Below are 24,535 nucleotides of genomic sequence, written 5' to 3'. Positions count from 1 at the left end.
CAAACTCTCACGTCTTTCGCTCCCCAGGCACACGTGTGAAATGTCACGTGCGGGCAGGAGGGAGTGGGCTGGGATGACTATTTCTGAAGAGCACGGTACCGTGACAGTCCCGAGGAGGAAGGCTGTGCCTCTAATTCACTCCCCAATGGTTTTGCAGGGACTTTTAGGTTGCCTGCCTCAAACTTAAGCTCAGCTTCAGACCCAGCAAAATGAGCAAATGCTGGTCTCTGTGATTTCAGACTAGATGAGGGCACTTACGGTGATTGATTGTTGTTATCAAAAGTGTTTATCAGCCGCTGTGTTCCACATTTGCTGGCTTATTAGAAATTCCAGCAGCTAGTCCAGAGGCAAGAATTTCCTGGTGATTCAGCTTTATGAACATCTGTCCTGCCAAGTACCTATATGATGTATCAGTGGATAGATGAATAGGCAATTTATGTGGCATCTAATTATTCAGAAGAGAGCACCCAGGATTCAGACGCAATTAAATTATGTACGAGAAAACTGAAAAATATCCACTGTTCAGTTCCCATAAACAAACAAATTCAACTGAAGGCTCCAGGTCTGAGGAATATGAGTAGATGTTTAAGCAGGAGGCCAGCAGAGATTGCTTTATTCATTTCAGGTGTTTTCCTTTGTCCAGAAGCTCAGGAGGGATCTCGGGGCCTCCTGAGAAACCCCCATTAGTTGGGGATCAGCCAGGGAGGGAGCAGGCCCCGAGTGCTGGGACAGCCAGGACCAGAATCAGTAAAAACTGGCTTGTGGGAATAAAATTAGTTGGGGTCTTGTTTGTCATCCAGAGAGAGACGGCAGAGTTCGGATTAAATCTGATTATATTGCTATAGCAGTGAAATTGCAGCTGTGATTTGGGTATTCAGTGTAGATTTCTTTGTTCTTTCTTTATCTCTCGAGATAGAAATTTTGTCTTGTTTCAGACAGCGAGCACAGAGAGCCTGATGAAATATCAGCTGGAAACCAGTTTTGCTATCCATGCCCATATAGTTAGGGGTCATTAGCAGCTGAATAAAACACTAATGGGATGTAATGGGTTGGTTGGAGGGTGGAGGGAGAGCTCTGTATGACCTGCCTGCTACTTCTGCTTCCAGGGCGAGAAGGGTCCTCAAGGACCGGCTGGTCGGGATGGCATCCAGGGCCCAGTGGGACTCCCAGGTCCAGCAGGTCCTGTCGGCCCCCCCGGAGAGGATGGAGACAAGGTGGGAGCAGCTCCATGCTGCGTAGGGTCACTCTGGGAAGGAACCGGGTAATGTGCCCCGTTGCCACCACGCTGACCCGCTGCTTCCACCGCGTCGGGTTGGATGCGCTGCCGGTCATAACACAAGGATATTTTATGGTGCTGGCAATCCCGCGAGATCAGCAGCAGGCAGACTGTGCTGTGTGCGCCCTGCCAGCCAAACGGCTTGCTGAAATCCAGTTAGACTCCCCCGAAGCCTCTGTAGCAGGTGGCCTGCCCACGGGTGCCTGGCCTTTCCACATTAACTACCTTCCCCGCTCTCTTATTAAGCCCCTCTGGACCAGAGGATTCTTAGAAAATGTTAGCTGGGACGAATCACTCATTGCTGCTAACAAGGTCTGCAAAATGATGCTTCTTGCATCACATGGCAGCTAAGGAAAGTTTTAGGATGTAAAAGGGTTTGGTTACACCTGGAGTGGCCAAATCTCTGGCCTTTTTCAGAACATTCTGGGGTGTTTCTGTGGGAATTGGCATCTTTGGGATGAGGATGTGGACACAGAGAGATATTGCTTGAATGTTGAGATGTGGAGGTGGTCACCCAGTGAACTAACTGTGCCCCTTTGTACCTGGCAGGGTGAGATCGGGGAGCCTGGCCAGAAGGGCAGCAAGGGCGACAAAGGGGAGCAGGTGAGTGGGGTGGACGTCATCGGAGCGTGGTTATGTTGTGTGATGTGCTGGAAACAGAAAGCAGTATCATTTTAATGTCTTTCTGTCATTGCTTCATCTTCTCCTTTGCTTCATCAAATACCCACGTGATGTAAAAAAGAGTGAGTGCCTGAAATGTGAGCCTCCAGCTCCCAGGAACAAGCTGAGATGTTTCCATGTCACCCATGTACTGTGTAAATATCTGTGAAACATTAGCAGCCCTTGCCGTTAAAGTTGGGTGTTCGGCTGTAGTTCCTCTTCTAGTTGCTTGTAAGCATGCTGAAGCACCCTTTATGTCCTTCTCAGAGCCTGAGGAAGACAAATTACACACAAGTAGGTAGAGAGAACTGAGTAGTGTGATACTGCTTTGCTGGAGCAAAAATACATTTAGACATGTCTGCTGTGCCATTGGCACCAGGGCTGAGGAATGCTGGTGTGTCTGGGGAGACTTGACCCTGTCCTCCCTCTCTGTTTTGGGAATTAATGCGTGTTTAATGGAGGCTGTGTTGTAGGGCATCACCTTTTCCAGGTGAGTTTTTTTTACTCTGTGCTCTTAATGCTGACACTGAGCTTCTGTTTCGTGACAGGGTCCACCAGGTCCTACCGGCCCACAGGGTCCAATCGGTCAGCCTGGCCCAGCTGTGAGTATTGTCCCCTGTTGGCAGAAATCCCTTTTCTTGCCATAAAATCTCCTGGAATGCACTGCAAAGACTGGTAGTTTCTGCCTGGCACTGCTGATGCCCAACACATTGCTGCTGGCTGCAGCAGGAGGTGGTGGGGATGGAGCTTTGCATCTGCCTTGTGTCTTTGCCAAGCTGTGTTAGACTCTTTCCTTGTAGGGTGCTGATGGAGAGCCAGGTCCCAGGGGACAGCAAGGCCTCTTTGGTCAGAAAGGTGATGAAGGACCCCGAGGTTTCCCTGGTCCCCCCGGCCCAGTGGGCTTGCAGGTAATTTGTAGCATCCAGGGAGGGCTTAAGGTAGTGAGAGCTGGGGTTCCACCTGGGATGTTGACAGCTATAACTCATCCCCTCCACAGGGCTTGCCTGGACCGCCCGGTGAGAAGGGAGAAACAGGTGACGTTGGGCAAATGGTAAGATGCTTTCATACTTCTTTTTTTATTGCTGACAGACATTGCTCCAAGAAACATGTCTCAAATTTGTCTCCCCTTTCTCTCAGGGCCCGCCAGGCCCACCTGGACCCAGAGGTCCATCTGGACCGCCAGGAGCAGATGGTCCACAGGGTCCTCCTGGGGGAATAGGAAATCCTGGTGCCGTGGGAGAGAAGGTAAAGCATCCAGGCAAACCTGACTGAAGCCCATAGGAGTTTGCTATGACACTTATGCAGGGGCTTTGCTATGTCAGCAGAAAACTCAACACCCTGCAGAAATATAATTGTGATCACCCTCTCTTCCCCTCTGCAGGGTGAACCTGGTGAATCTGGTGAGCCTGGTCTTCCTGGCGAGGTTGGCCTCCCGGTAAGTAGGCTACGGGGTGGCTCTTGCTCTGATGGAGAAGAGCTTTTCTTCAGTGGTGGCCCCTGAGGAGCTGGTTGAAGGGGTGTCAGAGAGGCATGGATGTGGATGGGGCTGCCGGGACTGAACCAGCCATGTCCTTGGTTTGGGTATCGGGTGGCACATCGCCATGTTACTGGGTATTTATAGTACAACATTTAGTCACCGAATATGGGCTACCCACGACGGAACAACACGAACACCATTTAATCTTTGTGGGAAGGGACTGCTAAATCATGTCCTCATGTTTTGGAGATACAAACAGAGCTTCTTTCTCAGAATTGATTAAACGATAACTAGAGATCGGGAAGTTGTTTTCCTGGATAGCAGGAACACCCTTTTTCCTTTACAGGGTCCTAAAGGTGAAAGAGGTGAAAAGGGTGAAGCAGGTCCCTCTGGTGCTGCTGGTCCACCTGGCCCCAAAGGTCCACCAGGCGATGACGGTCCCAAAGGCAGCCCTGTAAGTACCCCCTTCTGTCCAAGCCTTCCTTGTCTTGCCCAGCAGAGATTTCTGCATGAAAATATGTTTTCTAGAGATTTTTGTGGAAATCTGAAATAGTTTACTAGCCAGAGAATTGCTCCTCTAATGATATGTGATATTAGTCTCCTTCTTCAGGGTGCTAATGAGGAAAAGACCCAGCTGTACCATATCCTCCAGCAATGCTTGAATTATTAGTTCTTTTTGCAGGCTATCAGAAAACTCACGCCTATGGAGAGGGCCTGCAGTAGGTTTACTTTGCACTTGAGCTTATGTGTTGCCAAGGTCCTCTGCACCAGAGTGAGGCTTCCAAAATAGCGCAGAGGAGATTTATGTGAATTTGGGAGTTGTACCTCTAGGGTCAGATCCCTGCTGATGCTAATTGCTGTAGCTCTATCGAAGCCAGTAGTGCTATGCTGATTTATACCAGATGACAATGGTACAGTATTTATCTTGCCGGCTTCTTTGATGCTTGCTGGCTGAAGAAATTTATTATGCGATAAGCAAAGATGGCATGAAACAGCAGAGGAGGCAGGGGAGTTAGTCATCTCTCTTAACAGATGGGTTTTTGGGATATCGCATTATTGGTTGAAGGCTATTGTCTGAACACTGGTCTCGGAATCATTTGAAGTGCACAACAGACATTGTACGGAGAAGAATGGTGAAGTTTTTTAGTCATTAAATGCTTTGAGAGGATCTTCATGTGAAGAATGTTACACATCATGTAGTAAGCAAAAGCAAAATCATCTAATCTGCACGTGCCCCAAAGCTGTGAGGATTTTGCTGTCACTTGTCCAATATATTTATGAAAAACTAGATGAAAGTCCCAGCGTTGACACTGGAGCTTTGTGTAGTCTGGATGCAGAGCTGAACTGGTGGCTGTGACAGGACGGAATTATAAAGATGCAAAGATGGGATGTGATCTGGGATTGTGTTTGAGGGTAGGGAATTGGGGTTTTGCTCCGTGGGGTAATTCCTGATGTTGTTGCAGGGGTTACAGGTCCTAGTGCTCTGCAATTCTCTAGATGCAGTATCTTTGACTCGGGGATATCCTCCTTCTCTCTTTACAGGGTCCAGTTGGTTTCCCTGGTGACCCTGGTCCTCCTGGAGAACCTGGTCCAGCTGTAAGTGTTTGTCTCACAGAAGGGTAATTAAGTTCCTCCTCTTGGTTTAGTGAAATGCGACTGTGTGCTGTTCATTCACCAGCAGCTCCTTTGGCATTTACTCTTCCTTTACTTGGGAAAGAGTAGGAAGTCCTACCACAAGACTGTTTGTCTGACCATGGTCTTACCTTACCCAAAGGTCGTACCTTTGGGGCAGCAGCTATACGAATGCTGCTATCCACAGTATTTGGCACAGGACGTTTGCTGCTGCCAGTGTTCTCAACGGGAGATGGGAAGGGATGGTGCCCGGTGACATGAAGACCAGCTGAACTGCACCTGCTGCTGCTAACATTCTGCCCAACTCTATTCATACCCTAAATACGCCTGCTTCTTTCTTTTTTTCCTTTTTAGGGTCAAGATGGTCCCCCTGGTGACAAAGGTGATGATGGCGAACCTGGACAGACTGTGAGTAACTGGATAGATGAGCTCTGTCCCCATCAGCCCCCACGGTTTCTGTGTGCAGGTTCGAGGACTTTTAACACAGAAGGACATACAGCACCTAATTCCCACCAGCTTGTGCTGCTCTGGTCCCCTGATGCCTGTCCCTCCTGTCTGTGTCAGCCTGGCTGCTGCTATCCATCCAGGCTGCCCAGAAATACATCCTGAAAGCAAAAATTAACTCATGGAAAAACAAAATCTAGTCTTTCATTTTAATTTTGCCATGCCTTATGGCATTTCATGGTGGGAAGGGATAAAACAGGATACCACCTGCACCCCCGAGGAGGTGTCGGGAGTTGTACTGGCCGCCCACACCTCGGCTTAGCACAACCTTTAGATCTTGACTCGAGTTTTACATGTTTGCTCCTCCCTCCCGCGTCTTGTGGTGCAGTTATGGCTTGTTCTCCTCCCCTTTCCATCTAGGGTTCCCCTGGTCCCACGGGAGAGCCAGGCCCCTCCGGACCCCCAGGGAAAAGGGTAAGCTTGATTGTTTAAAAGTATTTTTCCAAATGTATTTGTATTGATTTTTTGAAGCTGATATTATTAGTAGGTCTAGAGTAAATGCAAGGCAGCAGGTGTAAAATAAATAAATATTTTTTTCTTAAAAAAATTGATGCGCCATCCACAGCCATTAGAAATTGATGGGAAGTTGTCAACCAAATCCCATGGATTTTTTTTGAGATTTTAACACCCAAAAGAAAATACAAGTATGAGGTGCTCCTGCTCTTCCTGCCTCGCTGGCAGAGCCTGGGGATTCATTTAGCAGGAAGCTAATTTAAAAAGCTTTTCAGAGATATTTGTCTCCATTTTGTCATCTTCCCTGGGGCTGTAGCATCATTTTGCTAATTCCAATAGACCATTTCAGATCAGTGCGATCTAATTGTGTTTTGCATCTATTTTGTGCTTTCTCTAGGGCCCTCCTGGTCCAGCCGGTCCCGAAGGAAGGCAAGGAGAGAAAGGAGCCAAGGTAAGAGCTGAAGGAGGATTCACTTCTACCATGTCCTTTGTATGTCAAAAGGATCACCCTCTGACAACATTGTTTGAAAGACAGCAATTTGATTTTGCTGTGTGTTAAAACAAATTAGCCTGAATTTGGGGCCATTGGCCTCAAATCTAAGCTTATGTTTCATCTTTTAACAAACTCCATGGAGATAATTAGAGCTTGGTAAGGTCATGGGAATGTTTTCCTTGTTTTGAAATGACAAAGTGCCATATTTGGCAATTTAATATGTTGTAAATAATACAGCATGCACAGCCCTACGTCTTGTCCCAGGGCACACATAGCATTACTGGACGGTGATTATTTCAGTAGGGGTGGTGGGGAAATGTAGAGTGGGATTGCAAATTATAGATCCAATTGTTGCGGCAGCCACAGGAACACTGATGGTGGAGGATGTCCTCTGCTAGCTCATCGCCCAGGACCGAACCAAGGAAAAGCTTCCTGCTCAGAGAGCTCGCAGCCAAAGAGCCATTCCTGCTGGAAGTCAGCAGGAATAGGCAAAGGCTGAAAAGTGAAGGAGCTTGGAGACTCGTTCTCAGCATGTAAAGGATAGGGAGCAGTAGGAAAATCAACAAACAGAAGGTTTTACATGCTTTGCATAGAATTGCAATTCACTCTGACATCCTGGCAGCAGCCACAGTGTATTTGAGAAGGTCGTTTGATGCCCCAATGCAAATTAAACCATGCTGCCTCTTGCATCTAGGGTGAAGCTGGTTTGGAAGGACCTCCTGGGAAGACTGGCCCGATTGGTCCCCAAGGTGCTCCAGGGAAGCCTGGCCCTGATGGCCTTCGAGGAATTCCTGGTCCAGTCGTGAGTATTCCCAAACTGAGCAAAGTCTGAGAAAGCTTCTGGGCAGGGGCTGGTCCTGGTGCTTCACCGTAACCCATCTGCCTTGGAAGATGCCTTTCTCCCAGTGTGATGTTCTGCCTGTGCTTGAATGCCTGACAGCAGCTAAAACATCTTTACTGGAAATAATATAATGATGAATATCATCTCCCAGCATGTTTTATTTGAGTCTTGGTTCTGCTCACCCACTCTCTGGGGTAACATTTCCATGAGCTGCGAAGTCCCTTTTCCAGTCGAGATGTGAGCATGAAAGGAACATAAATCCTTTTGCCTTTAGCCACCTGCGAGAAGCCAGGGCAAATGTTCCCTGGCATGGGGACCACATGAGGATGGGTGAATAATCTGAATAATCCCAGCTGGGAGCACGGCTGTTGTGAATGATGGGTTTGAGGGAATTGTACTGTTTTACAGGGTGAACAAGGTCTCCCAGGATCTCCTGGCCCAGATGGTCCTCCAGGCCCAATGGTATGTCAAGACCACCAAATTCCATGAGTTTTTTAAATAGGTGAATGCATTTTACATGAATTAATTCTCTCTTTTGTTTCCCCCCTCCGCCTCCCAAAGGGCCCACCGGGTTTGCCTGGTCTTAAAGGAGACTCTGGTCCTAAAGGGGAGAAGGTGAGAATGGCACCCGCGATCTCGCTGCATGACCTGATGTCCATGTCTGGGTGTGGGGAAAAACAATGTCATCGTAGAGGGGGTCCTGCAGCTGGCATGCCAAGGCTGAGGAGTGCCACCAGCCCCGTATGCGCGCTGTCATGCACTGGAAGCATTGGACGTGTCTTTAAAGGAGAGATGGAGTTGTGAGTGTGGCCCAAGGGATGAAGCAGGTTGTGCGGTGGGTGAGCGCGTGTCGCTGTCCAGCTGGATCCAAGACTGGGTTTCCCATCCCCATATCACCAGCACTGATGGCAACGAGGCGGCACGGAGGACCTGAATCTCTGCATTCCTGTACGAAGGTCCTCGCAGTCCATGGCAGCTCTAGTTGTCAGGGCTACCTGAACACAGGTGCTTTAGCAGTGGGAGGTGCAGGCACCTGGCTTGCTTTCGGGCAGGATTCCATCTTGTAGAAATGTATGTAATATATGTTAGCACTCGAAATGAGCAGGTGCTCCAGTGCAGCAGTTCTGCTTCTACATTTCTAGCATTTTCTGTTGCAAAAAGCTAGTGCTTTGCTCTGCTCTGCCGCTTCCAGGTGTCAGAGATAGCTACAAACTCCTATCACCTTAGATATTTGGGTTTGTATCTAGAAATGTCTTTGCTGGGTAGCTTTGGTGTTTGGTTACCTCCAGTGAGAGATCATAATTAACATCTGCTGTTTTCCCCTAGGGTCATCCAGGTTTAATTGGTCTTATTGGACCACCAGGAGAGCAGGGAGAAAAGGGTGACAGAGGTCTTCCAGGCCCCCAGGGCTCAGCAGGACCCAAAGGAGAGCAGGTAAATATTCCATAGACCTTCATGGAATGTGCTTCTGAGCTGTGGGGTTTGCTGCCCTTGAGCAGGTACGGCATGGCAGAGATGGTCAACCTTGGCAGGAGACTCTTTCTAATATTTGAGGAATGTTTTCTATTTTCTGTATTAATGTGGTTTATTCTACATGTGAAATGTAGAGACACTCCAAAATGACCCATTTTAGTGGAAAGTAGATTCTCAAGGGTCATATGAAAAGAGTTGAATAGACTCGTAGGGATGGTAACATTAAATATGCATCTAGAGGACTAATTTTTAAAACTGTGCACTGACATGAGATTCCCTGGTCGTGCTCTTGTCTGGATCATGCACACGCTTAAAAACCAGTTAAAGCTCCAGATTCGAATGGAGTCCTCCAAAACCGGGTGGTCATCTGTGAGCAGATATTAGTTGTGTAGTTATAGGCCAGCGTTGCTGCATGCAAATCAATGTTGTTCTGCTTTTATTTTTCAGGGTATCACAGGTCCTTCTGGACCAATCGGACCTCCAGGGCCACCAGGATTACCGGTATGTGACAAATAATTATCTTTGAATTCCTCGGGAGCTACACAGTCCTCCTGGAGTCACCTTGGTGCTCCCACATATACCCAGCGCAGTCCTTCTGGCCTGACCTTGTATGAGGATGCTGACGGGAATGGGTTTGCCCAGCTGAGCCCATTAAAAACACTTGAATGAGTTGGAGGAGTACTGGGGGTGATGCATGAGCTGAGAGATGGGCGCAGGGGGCACAGCATGATCGAGGCAGGGAAATTAGCCCGCCCTGTTTCTCTCCCCCTTTCTTTTGGATTATCTACAATCACATGGTGATTTTTTTGGTACTTTTTGCTACTTGCATTTTTTTTTCACTGGATGCCCAAAGGCTGCAGCCTGCACCATTGGGCAACCAGCATTTGCCATTGCCGGCTGCCCCTAGCGCAGAGCCAGGATCAGCCCCAGGTTATGGTAATCACACAGCAGCTTTTCCAGTCCCCATCCGGGCAGGAGTGTGGAGCACTGACACAGATTGATCTGACACAAATGCTTTTTGTATGTTGGCAAATAAAAGCAACACTGAACTGAAGTGGATGTGAAAAGTGGAAACAGAAAGGAAGTGAACTAAAAAAAAAGACCTTGTTATACCACTACTCTGTCTCTCTAAGGAGAGACTGACTTCTTCTCTGCTAGGAAACGAACTGACTCCTTTCTGTATTTTTCTCTATACAGGGTCCACCTGGTCCCAAAGGTGCTAAAGGATCATCAGTAAGTATAGACATTGTTAAACGAAGAGGCTGAGGAGCTCTTATTAAGTGTATAACCTGCTGTGACTCCCCCACATCAGTGGCATTAAGGCAATTAGCCAAAGATGACTGTAGCAAATGCAGCCTTTTCGGGCTGTCTAAGCCCAGAAATTATAATTGGGGAAGGTTTCTGTTGCACACACTGTACTTCATTGAGCATCAGTGCAGCAAAGATCATAAGGAGGAATCCAGTGCATAGTCCTTCGGAGAAAACCTACTGCTGTAAAGCAGAGGGTATTAAAAATAGACTGTGAAGCGGGAGGTGGCAAGCTGAAAAGCGAAGAACTCGGTGAGAAATGTGATACTGAAGCAAGCTTCATGTTACAGATCTCCTATACAGGCAGCTAAAAATTCCTCTTGGGCGACTTCCTAATGTCTTCTTCCCATGCAGAATTCAATGTTTTATTAATTTTAAGATTTTATTTGATTTATAAAACTGTTGAATTGATTTGGAGAGTTAACATTTTCATGCATTGGAAGATCCATCCTTTTCTGCAGGAAGCCTAAGCAAAATGTGACTGTTTAACTCCAAGTATTTGACTGATCTTTTGTTTTTACCTAAGCATCGAAAATAACCAAATAAACATTTTATTGGTGGAGTGCAAGGAGAATCCTCTTGTGTGCCTGAAGGGACAGGAGGAAAGTTTTTGCCGCAAGAGACTATTAAAATAATGTTTGGGATGTGATATAAGTGACAAGTGCTTTTTCCTGAGTGACTCATATGGTTTTCCTTTGTTTTTCCACCCAGGGTCCAACAGGTCCAAAGGGTGAATCAGGTCTTCCTGGGCCCCCAGGGCCTCCTGTAAGTAGAACCCATTACATGAAGTGTGAAATGAGGTTCAGATTTAATGGGTGTTGTAATGTTAGGAAGTAGAAGATTTCTGGATGAAGATCCAGCCCATCAGGAGTTGTAGCAATGGATTGGCATCTCTTAGAGATGCTGGGGGAGAAAGCAGGATGCGAAGGGAGAGGTTACTAATGGGAAGATGACAAGAGAAGAGGGACCCAATGTTCATGCCTGGCGGCTAGGATTTTTATCAGTACCATCATGGGTGTTTTACACGTCTAGTGTGTATCTTGTGATGCTGCTTCTCAGCGCTGGTGGCTGCTTTGGCCATCTCTTCTGTCTCTTCCCCTCTGCCAGTGCAATGAGAAGTTACATCTTCTTTCCTCACAAATCAGGGTCCTCCTGGAGAAGTCATCCAGCCACTGCCCATCCAGTCTTCCAAGAGGACCAGGCGAAACATTGACGCCAGCCAGCTGGTGGACGATGGAAATGCCGATAACTACATGGACTATGCAGATGGCATGGAGGAAATCTTCGGCTCGCTGAATTCCTTGAAACTGGAAATTGAGCAAATGAAGCATCCATTGGGCACTCAACATAACCCAGCACGTACCTGCAAGGATCTGCAGCTCTGTCACCCCGATTTCCCAGACGGTGGGTCCCGGGACAGAGAGGGTGCAGGGAAAACACTGTGGGTTTCCCAGCTCCACGCAGTGAATACAAGCAAGTGCAGGAAGAGAAGTAATTTAGGGAGTCCCTGGCCCTGGTGCCCCATGAGGAACGTGGCTGATAAAGAAGGAAAACGTAGAGAGGAGTCGGACTAGATGATCGTTGTAGGTCCTTTCTAACTGAAATATTCTATTCTAAGAATGGGGATATATGATGGAAAAATAGCCCTGTAAGGTGCCACAGTATTATTTGGAACCAGAACATACCCAGTTTTACAAAAAATATGCAGAAATAGTAGCCTGTGACAGAGATGAAACAGCCCTGGTAAGACGGCTGCTGAAGTGCCCATCGTCCTTCCTTCACAGTGCTGATTCCTTCCTCCCTTCTCTTCCCTCTCGTGCATCCAGGTGAATACTGGGTTGATCCTAACCAAGGATGTTCCAGGGACTCTTTCAAAGTTTACTGTAATTTCACGGCTGGTGGAGAGACTTGCATCTTCCCTGATAAGAAATCTGAAGGAGTAAGTCCACACAACTTTTTTTGTTTTTTTTTCCCCCCCTCTATATCATGGTGATAAGAGATTGTTTCCTAATGTGAATATTCATAGACAATCAATTTCAGGAGAATTGAACAATAGCAAGCAAGGATTAAAGATCCAGAACACTTCTTTGTTACACAATGTTGGCTTCTAAAATAATAAGGAATATGTTTACAAAGAGAATTTCTTTGAGTAAGTCAGATTTAAACTGTGATTTGGGACAAGTCTTTGATTTCCCAGGCATAATAAATGCTAAAACCTTAATTTTTTTACTTTGCTTTACAAAGGCAGAAGCGTGTGTTGGCACAGGAGCTGCGGCTCCCCATGAGCTTCATTTAACTCGCTCCTTGTCTTCCCTCCTGCAGCCGGGCGGCCGCTCCGCTGTCTGCGTGCATAAGCACCGCTGATTCCTCTGCCCTTACTGCGTCCTCAGGCAGAGCAGATAAATGTTTATCTCCTGTCATTTTTTCATTGTTTCTTGTGGGTATTTGGTTTCCTAAATGATTGCAACTAGCCTCAGCGCTCTTCCTGGCACCGATGCACAAGGTTGATTAAGTTATTTGTGTAATGATGTGCTTAGCTCAACCATACTTGTCATTTTTGTCCCGGATCCATGCACTCTGTTTTCTGGAGCTGTTCTCCCTGATGCCTGGGGACCAGCTCTTGCACTGGCCAAGCAGAAACCCTCGCAAAGGGGCCTGGGGGAGCTCTCAGTGTCACAGTTGTGCTCCAGCTGGGTTAGGGTGCAGAAAAAGCTGTTCACTCCAGTGAAAGCCGTTTGCCTGCTGAATTTCATCCACCAGAAATATGTGCCAGCACAGGACAAATAACACACAACATAAATATTCCTTGAGTTTTTGTTAGGGCTGTTTAAATAGGAGATGGATTTTTTCTCCTTTGCATTAACTTGCTATGGTTCTCCTCAAAATGTTGACAGCTAAAAAAGCAGAGTCTGCCCATGATCTTGGAGCTGCTCAGACTCCTGCCACGCTGACTCTGCCAGTGGCTCTTTGGCCCCGTCTCGTCCACTGTGGAGCTGCTCTTCTGACCGCAGGCTGCGATGCTCCTCAAATGCAAATTGTGCTACACTTTTGCAATACTGTCATAAATAAGAAAAAGCTTCAGCCTACTCTTTTTCTATGTAGAGGGATGAAAACAGCTACCAGACCAGCATTAAGTATTGGCTGAGTGGTTTTATTATAAGACACAGCAGACTTTAAGCCATATCCCCTTTCAGTCCATCCTTAACCCAGCAGAAACACACTGACTTGCTTTATGGGTCGCATACTGGAAAGGAAAGGACAATCCCAAGACACCTGCATATAGGTTGGCCATTTTTGGAGAGATTTATGGCAGAAGTGAGGGAGTTTGTGGGAGGGTAAGGGAGCAGACGGCAGCCATGCTCCTTCCTTGTGCTCTGACTCAAAAAAAAAAAAAAAAAAAAGCGATTCAGCTGCTTAGACGGGGCTGCCATAAAGGATGCTCTGGCAGCTCATTTCTTGTCAAGGTCACCCCCTGCCTCACTTCAGGTAATTGGAGCTCCATCATGCGCGATGGTCCAGCACCGGCTGCGGAGGATGCGCTGCCTGTGCTGCACGAACACAGGAGGCAGGCAGACGCTTTTCCTTAATCACACTCTTTGCCTTTCCCAGCCCCACAGCATCTGGATTTGACATCAGACTGACAGCAGCCTACTCCGTTATCAGCATTGCTTTTCCACCCCAGCCCTCCCATGAAGATCAATGGATCTTTTACGGATGATATTTCCTTTTTTCCCCCTCTATCTTTCCTTTTCTCTCTCCTGCCGACAGACTGCACTGCTGGTTTTGCATCCAAAGGATCTCAGGGGCAGAGATCATTAGCCCTTAGCAAAGGAGCCCGGTGCTAAAGCAGCACTGGGCAGCACCATGCCGTCCCGTTCTGCTTGCAAGGCTTAGCACCTTAGGGCTTTGCCAACTGGTCTTGTTACTGGTGTATAAAGATTAAGAAAACATTTTAAAGGAAGCTGGACAGTTTCAATAAGACATGCAGACTCTGCTTGTGGAACTGAATGTAACTTTTTTTATTTCTTTTTTTTTTCTTCTTTCTCTCTTTCCTCCTTGCCGTCCACAAACTAGGCTAGAATTACTTCTTGGCCAAAGGAAAACCCAGGCTCCTGGTTCAGTGAATTCAAGCGCGGTAAACTGGTAAGATGCATCTTGGTGCTTTCTGTTTTCTTTAACCCGTGTCATATTTTACAGAGTAAAATGGCTCGTTGGCCCAAAGAACAGCCTTCCACATGGTATAGTCAATACAAGCGGGGGTCTTTGGTAAGTGGCTAACCTTGGCCCTCTAGTCTGAATCAGAGCGCGTCATCTGCTTTGGTATGGCCAGACCTGTTGCACTCTGCATGCTGGACTAATAACCATCACAAGTCGCAGTAGAAACATTTAAGGTGGAATACTGAAAAAGAAACAAAACCCCATGGGGACACTTTTTTCCCCAGTCTGCTTGACTGGAAACCTAGGAGCAGCTGACGAGCTTTCCCCTGCATTGGAAGGGGACACGCTGATGTGCTGGGGGACCCTGCAGAGCTGGAGCTGTTGCAGGTCTGTCTCCACTGAGCTCTGCAGGAGGGCTGCATCCCACTGGGAGGGCTGCATCCTGCTGGGAGGGCCATTGCTGTCTCCTCAGCAGTTCCCATTATGGCAAGGGCAAACTGGGTGTCCCGGTGCTGCTGTCCCCCAGCAGTGTAGCCTTATCCCGAGAGCTGAGAGAGCCCTAAGTTGATGCTTCAGCCTGGAGCTGGGCTCGGTGCTGTCGCAGCCTGTGCTCACTGGTACCTGTGCTGAGGTGGTGAACCCGCACATCTCTGGGGCAGGTTTTCTCCAAAGGATGGATTTCGTCTCCCACACTGGAGATGAGCCACATCGGGGGCTGCCATGTAACCCCTGGAGCTTGGGAGACATGAGTTCATTGGTTTAAAGGAAGATTTCAAGCCATGTGCTCTTCCCAGTCCTGGTGGACAGGAATTTGACTTGGTCATGATTAAGGATTTTTTCAAGGGAGAACTGTCACAAGGTCAAACGATGTTTGATGTCGGCAAGCAAGACAGTGACATATAAAACACAGAAAGCTCTGGTATGTTATCCTGTAACAGGACATTCACGTTGTGGATAGATCGCTCCCACAGAGCCCGAGCCCTGGTCAGGGATGTCAGAGCAGCAACAGATTAGTGTAAGCCAGGTCTCCTTAAGCAACAGAAATCTCCCACGTGTGTATCAGTTTTTGTAGGATTAGTGGGATGCAGATAACAAGCTTAGTCAAATCAGGAGAATTAGGGAAGAAGGAAATATTCAGCGGATAAAACTGACCTGGCCCTGAAAGCAGGAGATGCTCTGACGTACGGCGCTGAGCTGCCTTGTGCAGTCATCCTCTCCCCAGGGCAGAGGTTTCTTGCAGTGCCCCAAACTTCCACCTTAAAAGGCAAACAACTGAAAATCACCGCGTTGTTTTCCTAAGCCGCGTTTCATTGCCACTAAACACGTTTGCTCTGATTCTGCCCACAAGAAGGATATGGCTTCTGCAGCTTTTCTGCATCATCGAATAAGGCCGCAAAGCCAAGGCTTCAGCCTTGCAGCTCCTTGGAGGGCAACTACTCCATAGCTTAATTACAGAGCATTTCATCAGTTAATATTATGAGTACCTCCATTTCTCCATCTTTTCTGCTTTTTTTTCCCCCCGGTCTGTTTATCAGCTATGTTAGAGGCTGAATTGCCAACCTATAGCTTAGGGCCTATTTTTTTCAATAGGAATTTTAGTGCTACTTGGAGCCCTTTGTTCCAGCTTTCTGTGTTGCTATTTTCTTGCTTTTTTTACCTGTCCTGCATTTTCTGTTTGGAAAAAAGCCACCAGCACGTAGAAGACCTGCCTAAGCAAACCACAAAACTGTTAAACGCACAGGCCATAAAAGTCAAGTTTGGTTTTTTGTGTTGGTTTTTTTTTTTTAAATTTTTTTTAAAGTACCTCTCATTTTGCCCCAGTCAGTATTTGGAACTATGAGACTGGTAAATTGGGGAGACCTTTGCTGGGATCCAAGATCATTTGACATCTGTGTGTGGATGGGCAGGATCAATGAGTTTGAGCTCCCCTCTGGGTGCAGCGTTGCTCCTGTTTCTCCCTGGAGAAGCTCCCCGGTGTCTTTCTACGCAGCCCGAGCACCGTCTCTTGGGGGGCTGTGCCCGTGGGGATCCCCGAAGCCGAGGGGAGGATTTCCATGTGGCTGCTCAGTGCTGCTGAGAGTGCAGGCTGCTGGCGCAGGGGGCTCCGTATGAATCTCGGTGCTTGCACGAGGTGTGCAGCCGTGATGATGCTTGCCTTTCTTCTGGGGATATCTAAAGTAAGAGGGACGCAGTAAATCTGAAATACAAAGAAACCGTCTTGTTTTGATGCTTCTGCACCATCATTAATCAATGACACAGAGTACTTGGAGCTGGTTCCTTACCATTTCTCATGATGCAGCCAAACTGCATTTAGAGGGATAAAAGGGTTGCAGATGTTTTCTTCTGCACTCTGCCTTCCTTCTGTGTGTTACACACAATTCCCAGTAGCTCTAACAAGGCCTGCCACCCACCCTGTCCTGTAACCCTTCATAGCCATATGGCATCTGCCACAGGGAAATACTATCACAGCAAAAACAGGAAAGGATTGATTTTTGCAAAACCATGTTCCCGTGAGCAAGCCTTATGCACACAACCAGTTCCCAGTGGCTCCAGTTGCAAAGCTGGGACAGGTCTTCATGCAATCTGCAGAGGCAGAACAGCAACCAACGCTCCGTAACAAACAGTCAGGCTCCCACACCAAGCACTAATTGGAAATTAGAACAAATAAGAGAATGGGGTCCTGCAGATCAGTAGTGCCACGTGTCATTGGGTGTCTGCCAAGTCGTCGGCATTTTGTGTCCCCTCCCTTCCACGTCCTGGTGGTTTTTCTGGTAGCTCTCCTGGCATGCGTGGCTCTCATGGTCAGTCATATTTAACTCTCAGGAGGACAGTGCAACAGTATCCTGACAACCGGTTGGTATATTTATTTTTTTATCTTTTTACTCATGATTTTATTGTCCGGTTATGAATCTCTTCTACTGTTTGCAGCTTGCACCGATGTTTCATGGTACCTCGAAGAACACTACGCTGTTTGTGTGCCTGTATGTTTCTCCTGGTTGTTTCTAAAGAAACCCACTGTCCATAGAGGACAGTAACAAACAGCAGCTCCGGTAGCTTGGCCGTGGCTGGAGATGCCACCTGAAGTACAGTTAGTTTACACATGCAAACTAGCTGTCCCTCTGCACTTTTGCTTCCTTGGTGGGGTATGAGAGAAAGGCCCAGAAAGTCCTGAATCCCCTAGGTGCTGGAAGTGGGTTTCAATAAATTGTGTTTTGCAGAAATATACTTCTAGATGCTGTTCTCCTCCAAGTGAGAAAAGGAGCCTGACGTGCAGAATGGAGCAGATTCCTGTGCCAGTGCAGCTCTGTGTTTCATGACATGCCCTAAGGGCAGAAAATGCATTTTCCCTTTAGCTGAGCGTAGCCTCACCGACAAGGGCAACACGGAGTCCTTATCAGCAGGAACAGGATTGCTGCAGATTAAGTGCGAAGATTGCTTAAAAGCCAGGGTGTTGGTGCCCAGGAAAAATGAATGGGAAATACCCCAGTGTGTGCAGAACAAAATACCCACAGCAGTCAGAAAATCATGTCAAATAGGGCAGAAAAATAAAGCCCCAAACCCTTACAGAAATCTGCTTTCTCTCCTCTTCAAAAGCTGGAGAAGTATGCTCAGCATTGGCTTAACTTGAGGCATATATCCCCAAATTTGCTTAGCACGTTTTTGCAACGAGGGCTGAAATCCCCTTTCTTTCTCCTCCTACCTGTATTAGTCTTAGTTTTTTTTAGCTTGCAACCAGTAAGAGAAATAAACTGCCCTTGGTAGCCGTGCCCCGGTCGCAGGAGAACCAGAGCAGCCCCGTGCCCGTAGCCTGGCAGGAGCAGGGTCTGCACCCTGGTGAGGTGGTGAGACTGAGCCCCATGTGCATGGTAATAAAGATGGGTGAGACTGGTGGTCCTCAGACCCCCCCCAGACGTGTTCTATTGCCCCTCACTGCCTAGTGTTTCCTCTTCTCCGCTTCTTATAGCTCTCCTACGTGGATTCGGATGGGAACCCCATTGGAGTGGTGCAGATGACTTTCCTCCGGCTCCTGAGTGCTTCAGCCCACCAGAACATCACTTACAACTGCTACCAGTCTGTAGCCTGGCACGACGCCACCACCGACAGCTACGACAAGGCCATCCGCTTCCTGGGCTCCAACGACGAGGAGATGTCCTACGACAACAACCCCTACATCCGAGCCGCCCTCGACGGCTGCGCGGTACGTGGGCAGAGCTGGTCTCGGCCAGTCCCTGCAGAAGGGGTCAGTGCTGGAGGTGTCTGTCCCCCTCCCCTGGTTGTCCAGCACCGTCTGCCTTGGAGCAAATCGCCTCTGAATTTCCTTGCCCGTTGATGTAGTTGCCTTGAGGATTGTCCTCAGCATGGGAGACATTGAGCTTGCTCTTCCCTGTACTGGGAATACACGATTCCACTCAAGGTCAGGGGAAGCTGCAGCACCTCTAGAAACCAGATTAATTTGCTTTATTCCTGGCTGTGTTTAAAGGAAGGGGCCTGCCTAAAACCACCGGTTGCTTTTAAACGTCCCCCTTGCCTTTGCTCTTACTCTGTTTGCTCACACAGGGAGAAGCAAGCGTCGATACCCAGTTGCATATGAGTTTTGTGGGTTTTGATAGTAATTGTTTTACCTGCTTTCAGGAAATCTTGGAGGCAAAGCAGTAAGGGTTTGCCATTGGGTTGGTTGGGTTTTTTCTGTGGCACACTGCTGCGTGCAGCCCCAGGAGGGCTCTGGGCTGTGCCGGGCAGGGGGGTGCATCGCCCCCAGGCTGGCTGCAGCACCCAGCTCCAGCCCGGCATCCCCTGAGCTGCCAGAGGAGCCCCAGCACGGCCCTTTGGTTTGCTCTGTGCTTGCAAGCCCCTGCTCCTCACAGGAGCTGCCTGTGAGCTTAGAAAAGGACAAAACAAGGCAAGGCCTGACTGTATAGCAGAATAAGATGATGCTACGGGACGCAGGAGACAGGTTTGCATCCCTGATCCCATTTCAAATGAGACTTTTAGCTCTAGCTCTGTTCCCCGTGACTTTTTCGCCTAGAGTGCAGAAGCAGGCGTTACGCTGCAGCCCTCCTCTCCCCGCGCAGCCCACGCTGCTCTGCCTTCGCTTTGGCCACGAGCAACAGCCAGAGTTTCCAAAGGGGCCCAGCATCCTCCCTTTGCTTCTGCCTCCTTCTGCCAGATGCCTCATTTGGGATTGAGCTCTGAAAAATCTACCCTCAGGAGCTAAAGATTTGGCAAAGCAGGTGCTGCTTGCATTTATTTTGAGACCCAGCTTGCTGGTGCAAAAGCGTGCATAATTCTCACCCTTTGCAACTGCAGTGCTTGAAGCCCACGGGATGGAAAGATTGAGATGTTTGACAGAGAAAGCCCTCCACATAATTTGAGATGAAAGTGGCTCTGTTCTGGCACACACATGTTTTTTTACTCTAGGAGTAATGAGGAAAATTAGATTAGAATCAGTTCTTTTAACACTCTCGCAGAGAGGGAAAGGGCATCCATCCCGCTTCTGGAAACGCTCAGAAGCCGCGTGGGGAAGTTTATCCTCAAGTGCTTCATATCTCCTGCTAATGCAATGTGTCCTCAGTAAAAAGTGCCTTCCTCTCCCTTTCCCTTCTTAAGTCTTGGGGATGCTGCAAGACCACGCGTTGCACGTTTTAAGGCAGATGCGCCTGCTGAGAACCCTTTTGGCTTAAGCGATTTGGCTCAGGTACCCTGTATTCCTCTGCCTGCTGAAGGATGTTTGCATGGAAAGAGGACTGTAGCTCCTTCGAGTTTATTTGCTTGGCTGCTTCTCGCAGGCAGCTGCTAGCGCAGCCGCTCTCGGTGTTGCAAAGAAATGACCGTGTCAAGAACGAAAGCAGCGGGAGCACCAGGAGGGGCTGAACAAGCCCCGGTGCGATGGTGGGGCTCAGAGATGTCGTCTCCTGGCTCAGAGCTTTGGGCGTCGCTTCCAAACCGGTGTGGCCCAGTCCTTCCTCTTTGCTAGAGACGTTCCTGCAGGCTGTAAACAGGAGGTAAAACATGCTAAGGGAGCTTATTGCAGCCTTGCAGAAAGAGGCTCTGCATCTCCTGTGTTCCTGTACCGTCTCTGGTACCCCGGTAGGTCATCCGCTCTGAATCACAGGCAGGATATTTAAGGTTGAGCCTTATAAGTGAAAAATTAAGTTGGGCTGCCCGACACGGTGTTGCCGCAGAGGTCCTGGGAGGACCCGCGCTCCGGCCGTGATGGAGGCTGCTGCAGCCGGCGCCAGCAGATCTCCAGGGCTAATGTTCAGGCTATTATTTGAATGTGTTTTTCCTGATCTTACAGCCCTTTCTCGGTAGCTGTGATATAGCCTATTCTTCTGAGACGCACAAATCAGAGGGTAAGGTAGAGCCAAAAGCTGCTCCATAAATTCACTTGTTTGTGCAGCTTTGTATGCCCTCGGGTGCACTTCTGCTCCTCTAATAATTATTTATATTTCAGAAATAACTGTATGGCTACCAGGCACGATAAAAAGACAACATCACCTTGTGAATTCCATCAAACTTTAAATGTGATCTTTTTGGTAGTGCTCAGATAATAGTCAAACTAATATATTCAAATTAAATCGCTCGCATTTGCTCAACAACCCATGCGTGTCCTCAGGGAGGCAAAACAACTATACCAGAGCCACAACAATTTTACCAGGCTCCTGTTCCAGCTCTGAGATGTGTTGACAGCAGAGTTGGTGTCCTTGGATCTGCATGGCAGCAGTGTCTTCTGCTCCAAAGCCTGGGCTCAGGACAGTCATCTCCCTGAGGTTTGCTCAGTGGTCACCATCCCCCTCGAGAGCATGTCTGCTAAATCTTCAGGGCAAATGTGTATTTGGGTGCTGGGTGCCTCTAATTCAGCTCAGAAAACGCCTGGGCAAGTTTGTCACCATATTCCCAGCTGACCGGTGAATGCTCATTCATAACTGGCTGTTGTTGGCTTGGAGGCATCATCAGAGCTCCTCTCTCTCCCTCTTCTCCCCACCAGGCAAAGAAGGGCTATCAGAAGACTATCCTGGAAATCAACACACCCAAAGTAGAGCAAGTACCTATAGTCGACATCATGTTCAATGACTTCGGAGAAGCGTCACAGAAATTTGGATTCGAGGTGGGACCAGCTTGCTTCATGGGCTAAGAGCCACCTGAAAACTAGTCTCCAAATGAGCAACCTCGTAACCTCATTGCGCCATTTAATTAATTAAAAAAAAAAAAAAAAAGAAAAAATAATTCCTTGTCACATGCACGTTCTGAAACTGGACAGCGATGGGTTATTTTTTCCGTTTCGTTTTGTTCCTCATTTTGCCCAAGTTCCTCTGTGCCACCGCACCCACACGTACCGAACCGCCGACCGAGAGGACCGTTCCCACGACAGACACAGAATCGCATGACCGACCGCCACACGCGTGGCCTGGAGACCTGTCCCCGCGCCGCCACCACCGGCGCTCCCGCCGCTGCTGCTCCACAGCCACTGAGCAGACCCTACTGCCGTCAAAGACTTCTTCTTCTTGCAAGCTTGTCTATAGATTATTGTTTATTTGTTTCTAAGGAAAAATGGAAAAAACTTGAAACTCCTGTGTTCAGCTTGACGTTGAAGTCCTGGCAGTCCTGGCTCCAATCTAAACCCTGCCAAAGCCCATCGGAGACATTTCATTGACTTCCACAAGATCTGGATTGGCTCTAGCAAGCAGACGTCATGGCAGTTTCCAGAATTTTTAGTATCTCCATTGAATCGCTTAATTCTACATTTTACAAAATTTAACCCCATGAATTTGATAGCTAAAAGTCACACTGGGCATCTCTTTCCCATGTATTAAAGGTGCTTATATTTTTGTATGTTTGTAAGTAAATATTTGTGTTGTATATTATTTTAAATGTTTAAATGTTTCTGGCTTCAAAACATGCATGTGACCCTATCTGTATTAAAACCACCACCCCTCCCACCACCATGCCAGCCAAACATCCACCTCGGAATGACGACGGCAGCTCACGTCCCCACCGCCCCTGCCTCTTCCCAACTCCAAGCCTGGATCTGGAGGCGCCTGGAGCTACGCCCAGGCACGGGTCTTTGCAGGATGAGGGCCCAGTCCGTTGGCAAACCAGCCCCCCAAGCCACAGATGCCTTTTGCAATGATTTGCTTCAAAACAAAGGAAATTAAAGCCACTTTTTAACAAGATTTCTACAAAACCCTGATCTAAAAGCAGGATCTCCTTTGAGTCTCTGCCTTTTTATATGCTTGCTTACCTTAACATACATGGTTTAAATTAATTCTTCTTTTTTTCCTTCAGCATTCTTTTAAAATAATAATAATAATAAAAAAAAAAAATCCATTCCCAGTGGCAGATTGCAGTGGCAGGGGAAACCCATTTGTCCTCTCAGAATAGAAAGTATAAAAAAAAAAAAAAACCAAAACAAAAAGGAAGAAAAAAAAGGTGCTTTTTATTTTTACATGTCTCTGTGGTGCTATCTATTTGAATAACTTTAATACAACACTGGTGATACCCTGCCATTGGCCGATCTCCCACCAGCCTTTGCTTTTTAGCCACTTTCAACACAGGCTGCAGGCTTTTGCTACAGTCTGATTATAAATGCATGCCACCTTCATATTTGTTATGTAGAAGACCCACTCCTTTCCTTAATTGTATTGCGGTAGCTTATACGGTCCATGTAGAAAAAGTATTAAATGTGCTTACACCTTTTTTCTCCCCCCCCCCAGAATATTCATGCATTTTATACGGTGGTAACCATACCAGATTGTACTCAGTTGCTGAATGTTTGTGGTGCTAATTTATGTATTTGTTGGATGTCCTGACGCGATGCTGAAGCCGTGTGGGTGCCTGCCCGCCGAGCGCTCCCAGGAGTCTGCAATTTTCCTGGTCTTCCCACGGTGGCTCTGCCAGGGTGGCTTTTTTTTCCATGCAGCGTTTTCGGCTCGCAACCTGCTGACACCATCTTCTTTTTCCGTTTGTTTGTTTGTTTTCTCCCTGGCTCTTTTCCTTGTTTAGATCTCTCGGCTGGAAAATAGATGTTGCAGGGTGGTTTTTTTATTACTATTTGGCCTGGAGTATTACAGCAATGCTTGAGCCAAGGGGGGTCTTTCACCATAAAGGAAAAGACATCACATTTACTGTGAAGAAAAGCCTATATATGATGTCTTTCCCCCCTCCTTCCCAAGCAGAGAGCAGCAGCATCCGAGGAAGGGAGGCGAAGCCATGCTGGAGGCAGCGGCGATGCCGTGCGGTGCTTTTCGGTCTGGGAGAGCCGTATCCATCCGTCTCCCCCCTTCTGTTGTGTTCTCTCATTTTTTTTTTCCCAGTTGCGGGGGGGGGAAAAGGTGCTACCCTAAAAACTGCAGACTCCGGCAGCAAAGCAGTGAAAAGGAGTATATAATAATATATAGGAGAACGCAGCTTCTCCATCACCTTGGCAAGAGCCTTGTCCAGGAACGGTGGGAAGGTCAGAAAAGGTTGCACATTCCTCTCTGCAACAGATAAGCCATATATTGATGTATGTACACACGTGTGCGTCTGTCTAGGTCATGTGATTCTGTTATAAATTTTCATCAAGGGAGCTTTTTTCTTTTATTTTTCTTTTTATTTCTTTGCTTTAAGAAAAAAAAAAAATTCCTCTGTTGAATTCCAGTGTTGTAATTGTACTGAGCTCCAAACTGTTCCGATTTCCCCAGACCACTTAGCTACGGTATATTGCAATAAAATTACTACTTGTATTTGCAGACATTCTTTTTGTGTAATTTTATTTCCCTCCTCCCTTAATATATATGACTTGAACAAATGTTGATAAGAAAAATAAAACCTATGGAAAAAAATTTTAGTACATAAGGCCATTTTTAAAATATAGTGTCAAATGACATATTGTACATTTCTTCAAAGTCCAATAAACATGTCATAAAATTTAAGTGTAATGCCCATAAAAGCTATTTTTAAATATTTTAAACCTGTGTAATAAAGGAATAAATGTAATAGATTTTTTTTCAATAAATCAAGTTTACTGTTTCCACCTAAACCAACATGATGTGAATGTCTTCTTGAAGTTGATTGCAGCGTGATTTCCCCACGACCCCTCTACTCAGTGGAACCTGAAGAGTTCATCAGGGGAGCGGTGAAAGTGCTTAAAGGTAATATACACTGTAAAATGATAACCCAAACCCATCATAGAGAGACCTTCCAGGCCTGGAGTCTTTTTTTTTCCCCCAGTGAGAAACTCGGATCGACCCAAGAGCGCAAAAATCCAACCCGGGGATT

General features: G+C 47.4%; 1 protein-coding gene across 1 annotated transcript in view; it reads left to right on the top strand.

Annotated features, from left to right (window-relative positions):
- Positions 1-24,195, top strand: part of COL5A1 (collagen type V alpha 1 chain) — a gene marked incomplete at its 5' end in the record, with an annotated part of 122,786 nt that extends 98,591 nt beyond the window's left edge. Inside the window, 24 exons of the mRNA XM_082327859.1 lie at positions 1,107-1,214; positions 1,826-1,879; positions 2,485-2,538; positions 2,737-2,844; positions 2,934-2,987; positions 3,074-3,181; positions 3,318-3,371; positions 3,760-3,867; positions 4,956-5,009; positions 5,400-5,453; positions 5,910-5,963; positions 6,400-6,453; positions 7,190-7,297; positions 7,745-7,798; positions 7,898-7,951; positions 8,663-8,770; positions 9,257-9,310; positions 10,007-10,042; positions 10,829-10,882; positions 11,263-11,521; positions 11,944-12,056; positions 14,192-14,260; positions 18,240-18,473; positions 21,264-24,195. Of these exons, the coding sequence (XP_082183985.1) occupies positions 1,107-1,214; positions 1,826-1,879; positions 2,485-2,538; positions 2,737-2,844; positions 2,934-2,987; positions 3,074-3,181; positions 3,318-3,371; positions 3,760-3,867; positions 4,956-5,009; positions 5,400-5,453; positions 5,910-5,963; positions 6,400-6,453; positions 7,190-7,297; positions 7,745-7,798; positions 7,898-7,951; positions 8,663-8,770; positions 9,257-9,310; positions 10,007-10,042; positions 10,829-10,882; positions 11,263-11,521; positions 11,944-12,056; positions 14,192-14,260; positions 18,240-18,473; positions 21,264-21,410 (2,154 nt within the window). The 3' untranslated portion in view covers positions 21,411-24,195. The remainder of the gene's footprint in view (positions 1-1,106; positions 1,215-1,825; positions 1,880-2,484; positions 2,539-2,736; positions 2,845-2,933; positions 2,988-3,073; positions 3,182-3,317; positions 3,372-3,759; positions 3,868-4,955; positions 5,010-5,399; positions 5,454-5,909; positions 5,964-6,399; positions 6,454-7,189; positions 7,298-7,744; positions 7,799-7,897; positions 7,952-8,662; positions 8,771-9,256; positions 9,311-10,006; positions 10,043-10,828; positions 10,883-11,262; positions 11,522-11,943; positions 12,057-14,191; positions 14,261-18,239; positions 18,474-21,263) is intronic.
- Positions 24,196-24,535: the final 340 nt, after the last annotated feature.

Source organism: Platalea leucorodia, assembly GCF_965183815.1.
Source record: "Platalea leucorodia genome assembly, chromosome: 15".
NCBI classification, from domain to species: domain Eukaryota; kingdom Metazoa; phylum Chordata; class Aves; order Pelecaniformes; family Threskiornithidae; genus Platalea; species Platalea leucorodia.
This window is presented reverse-complemented; position numbering and strand designations above follow the sequence as displayed.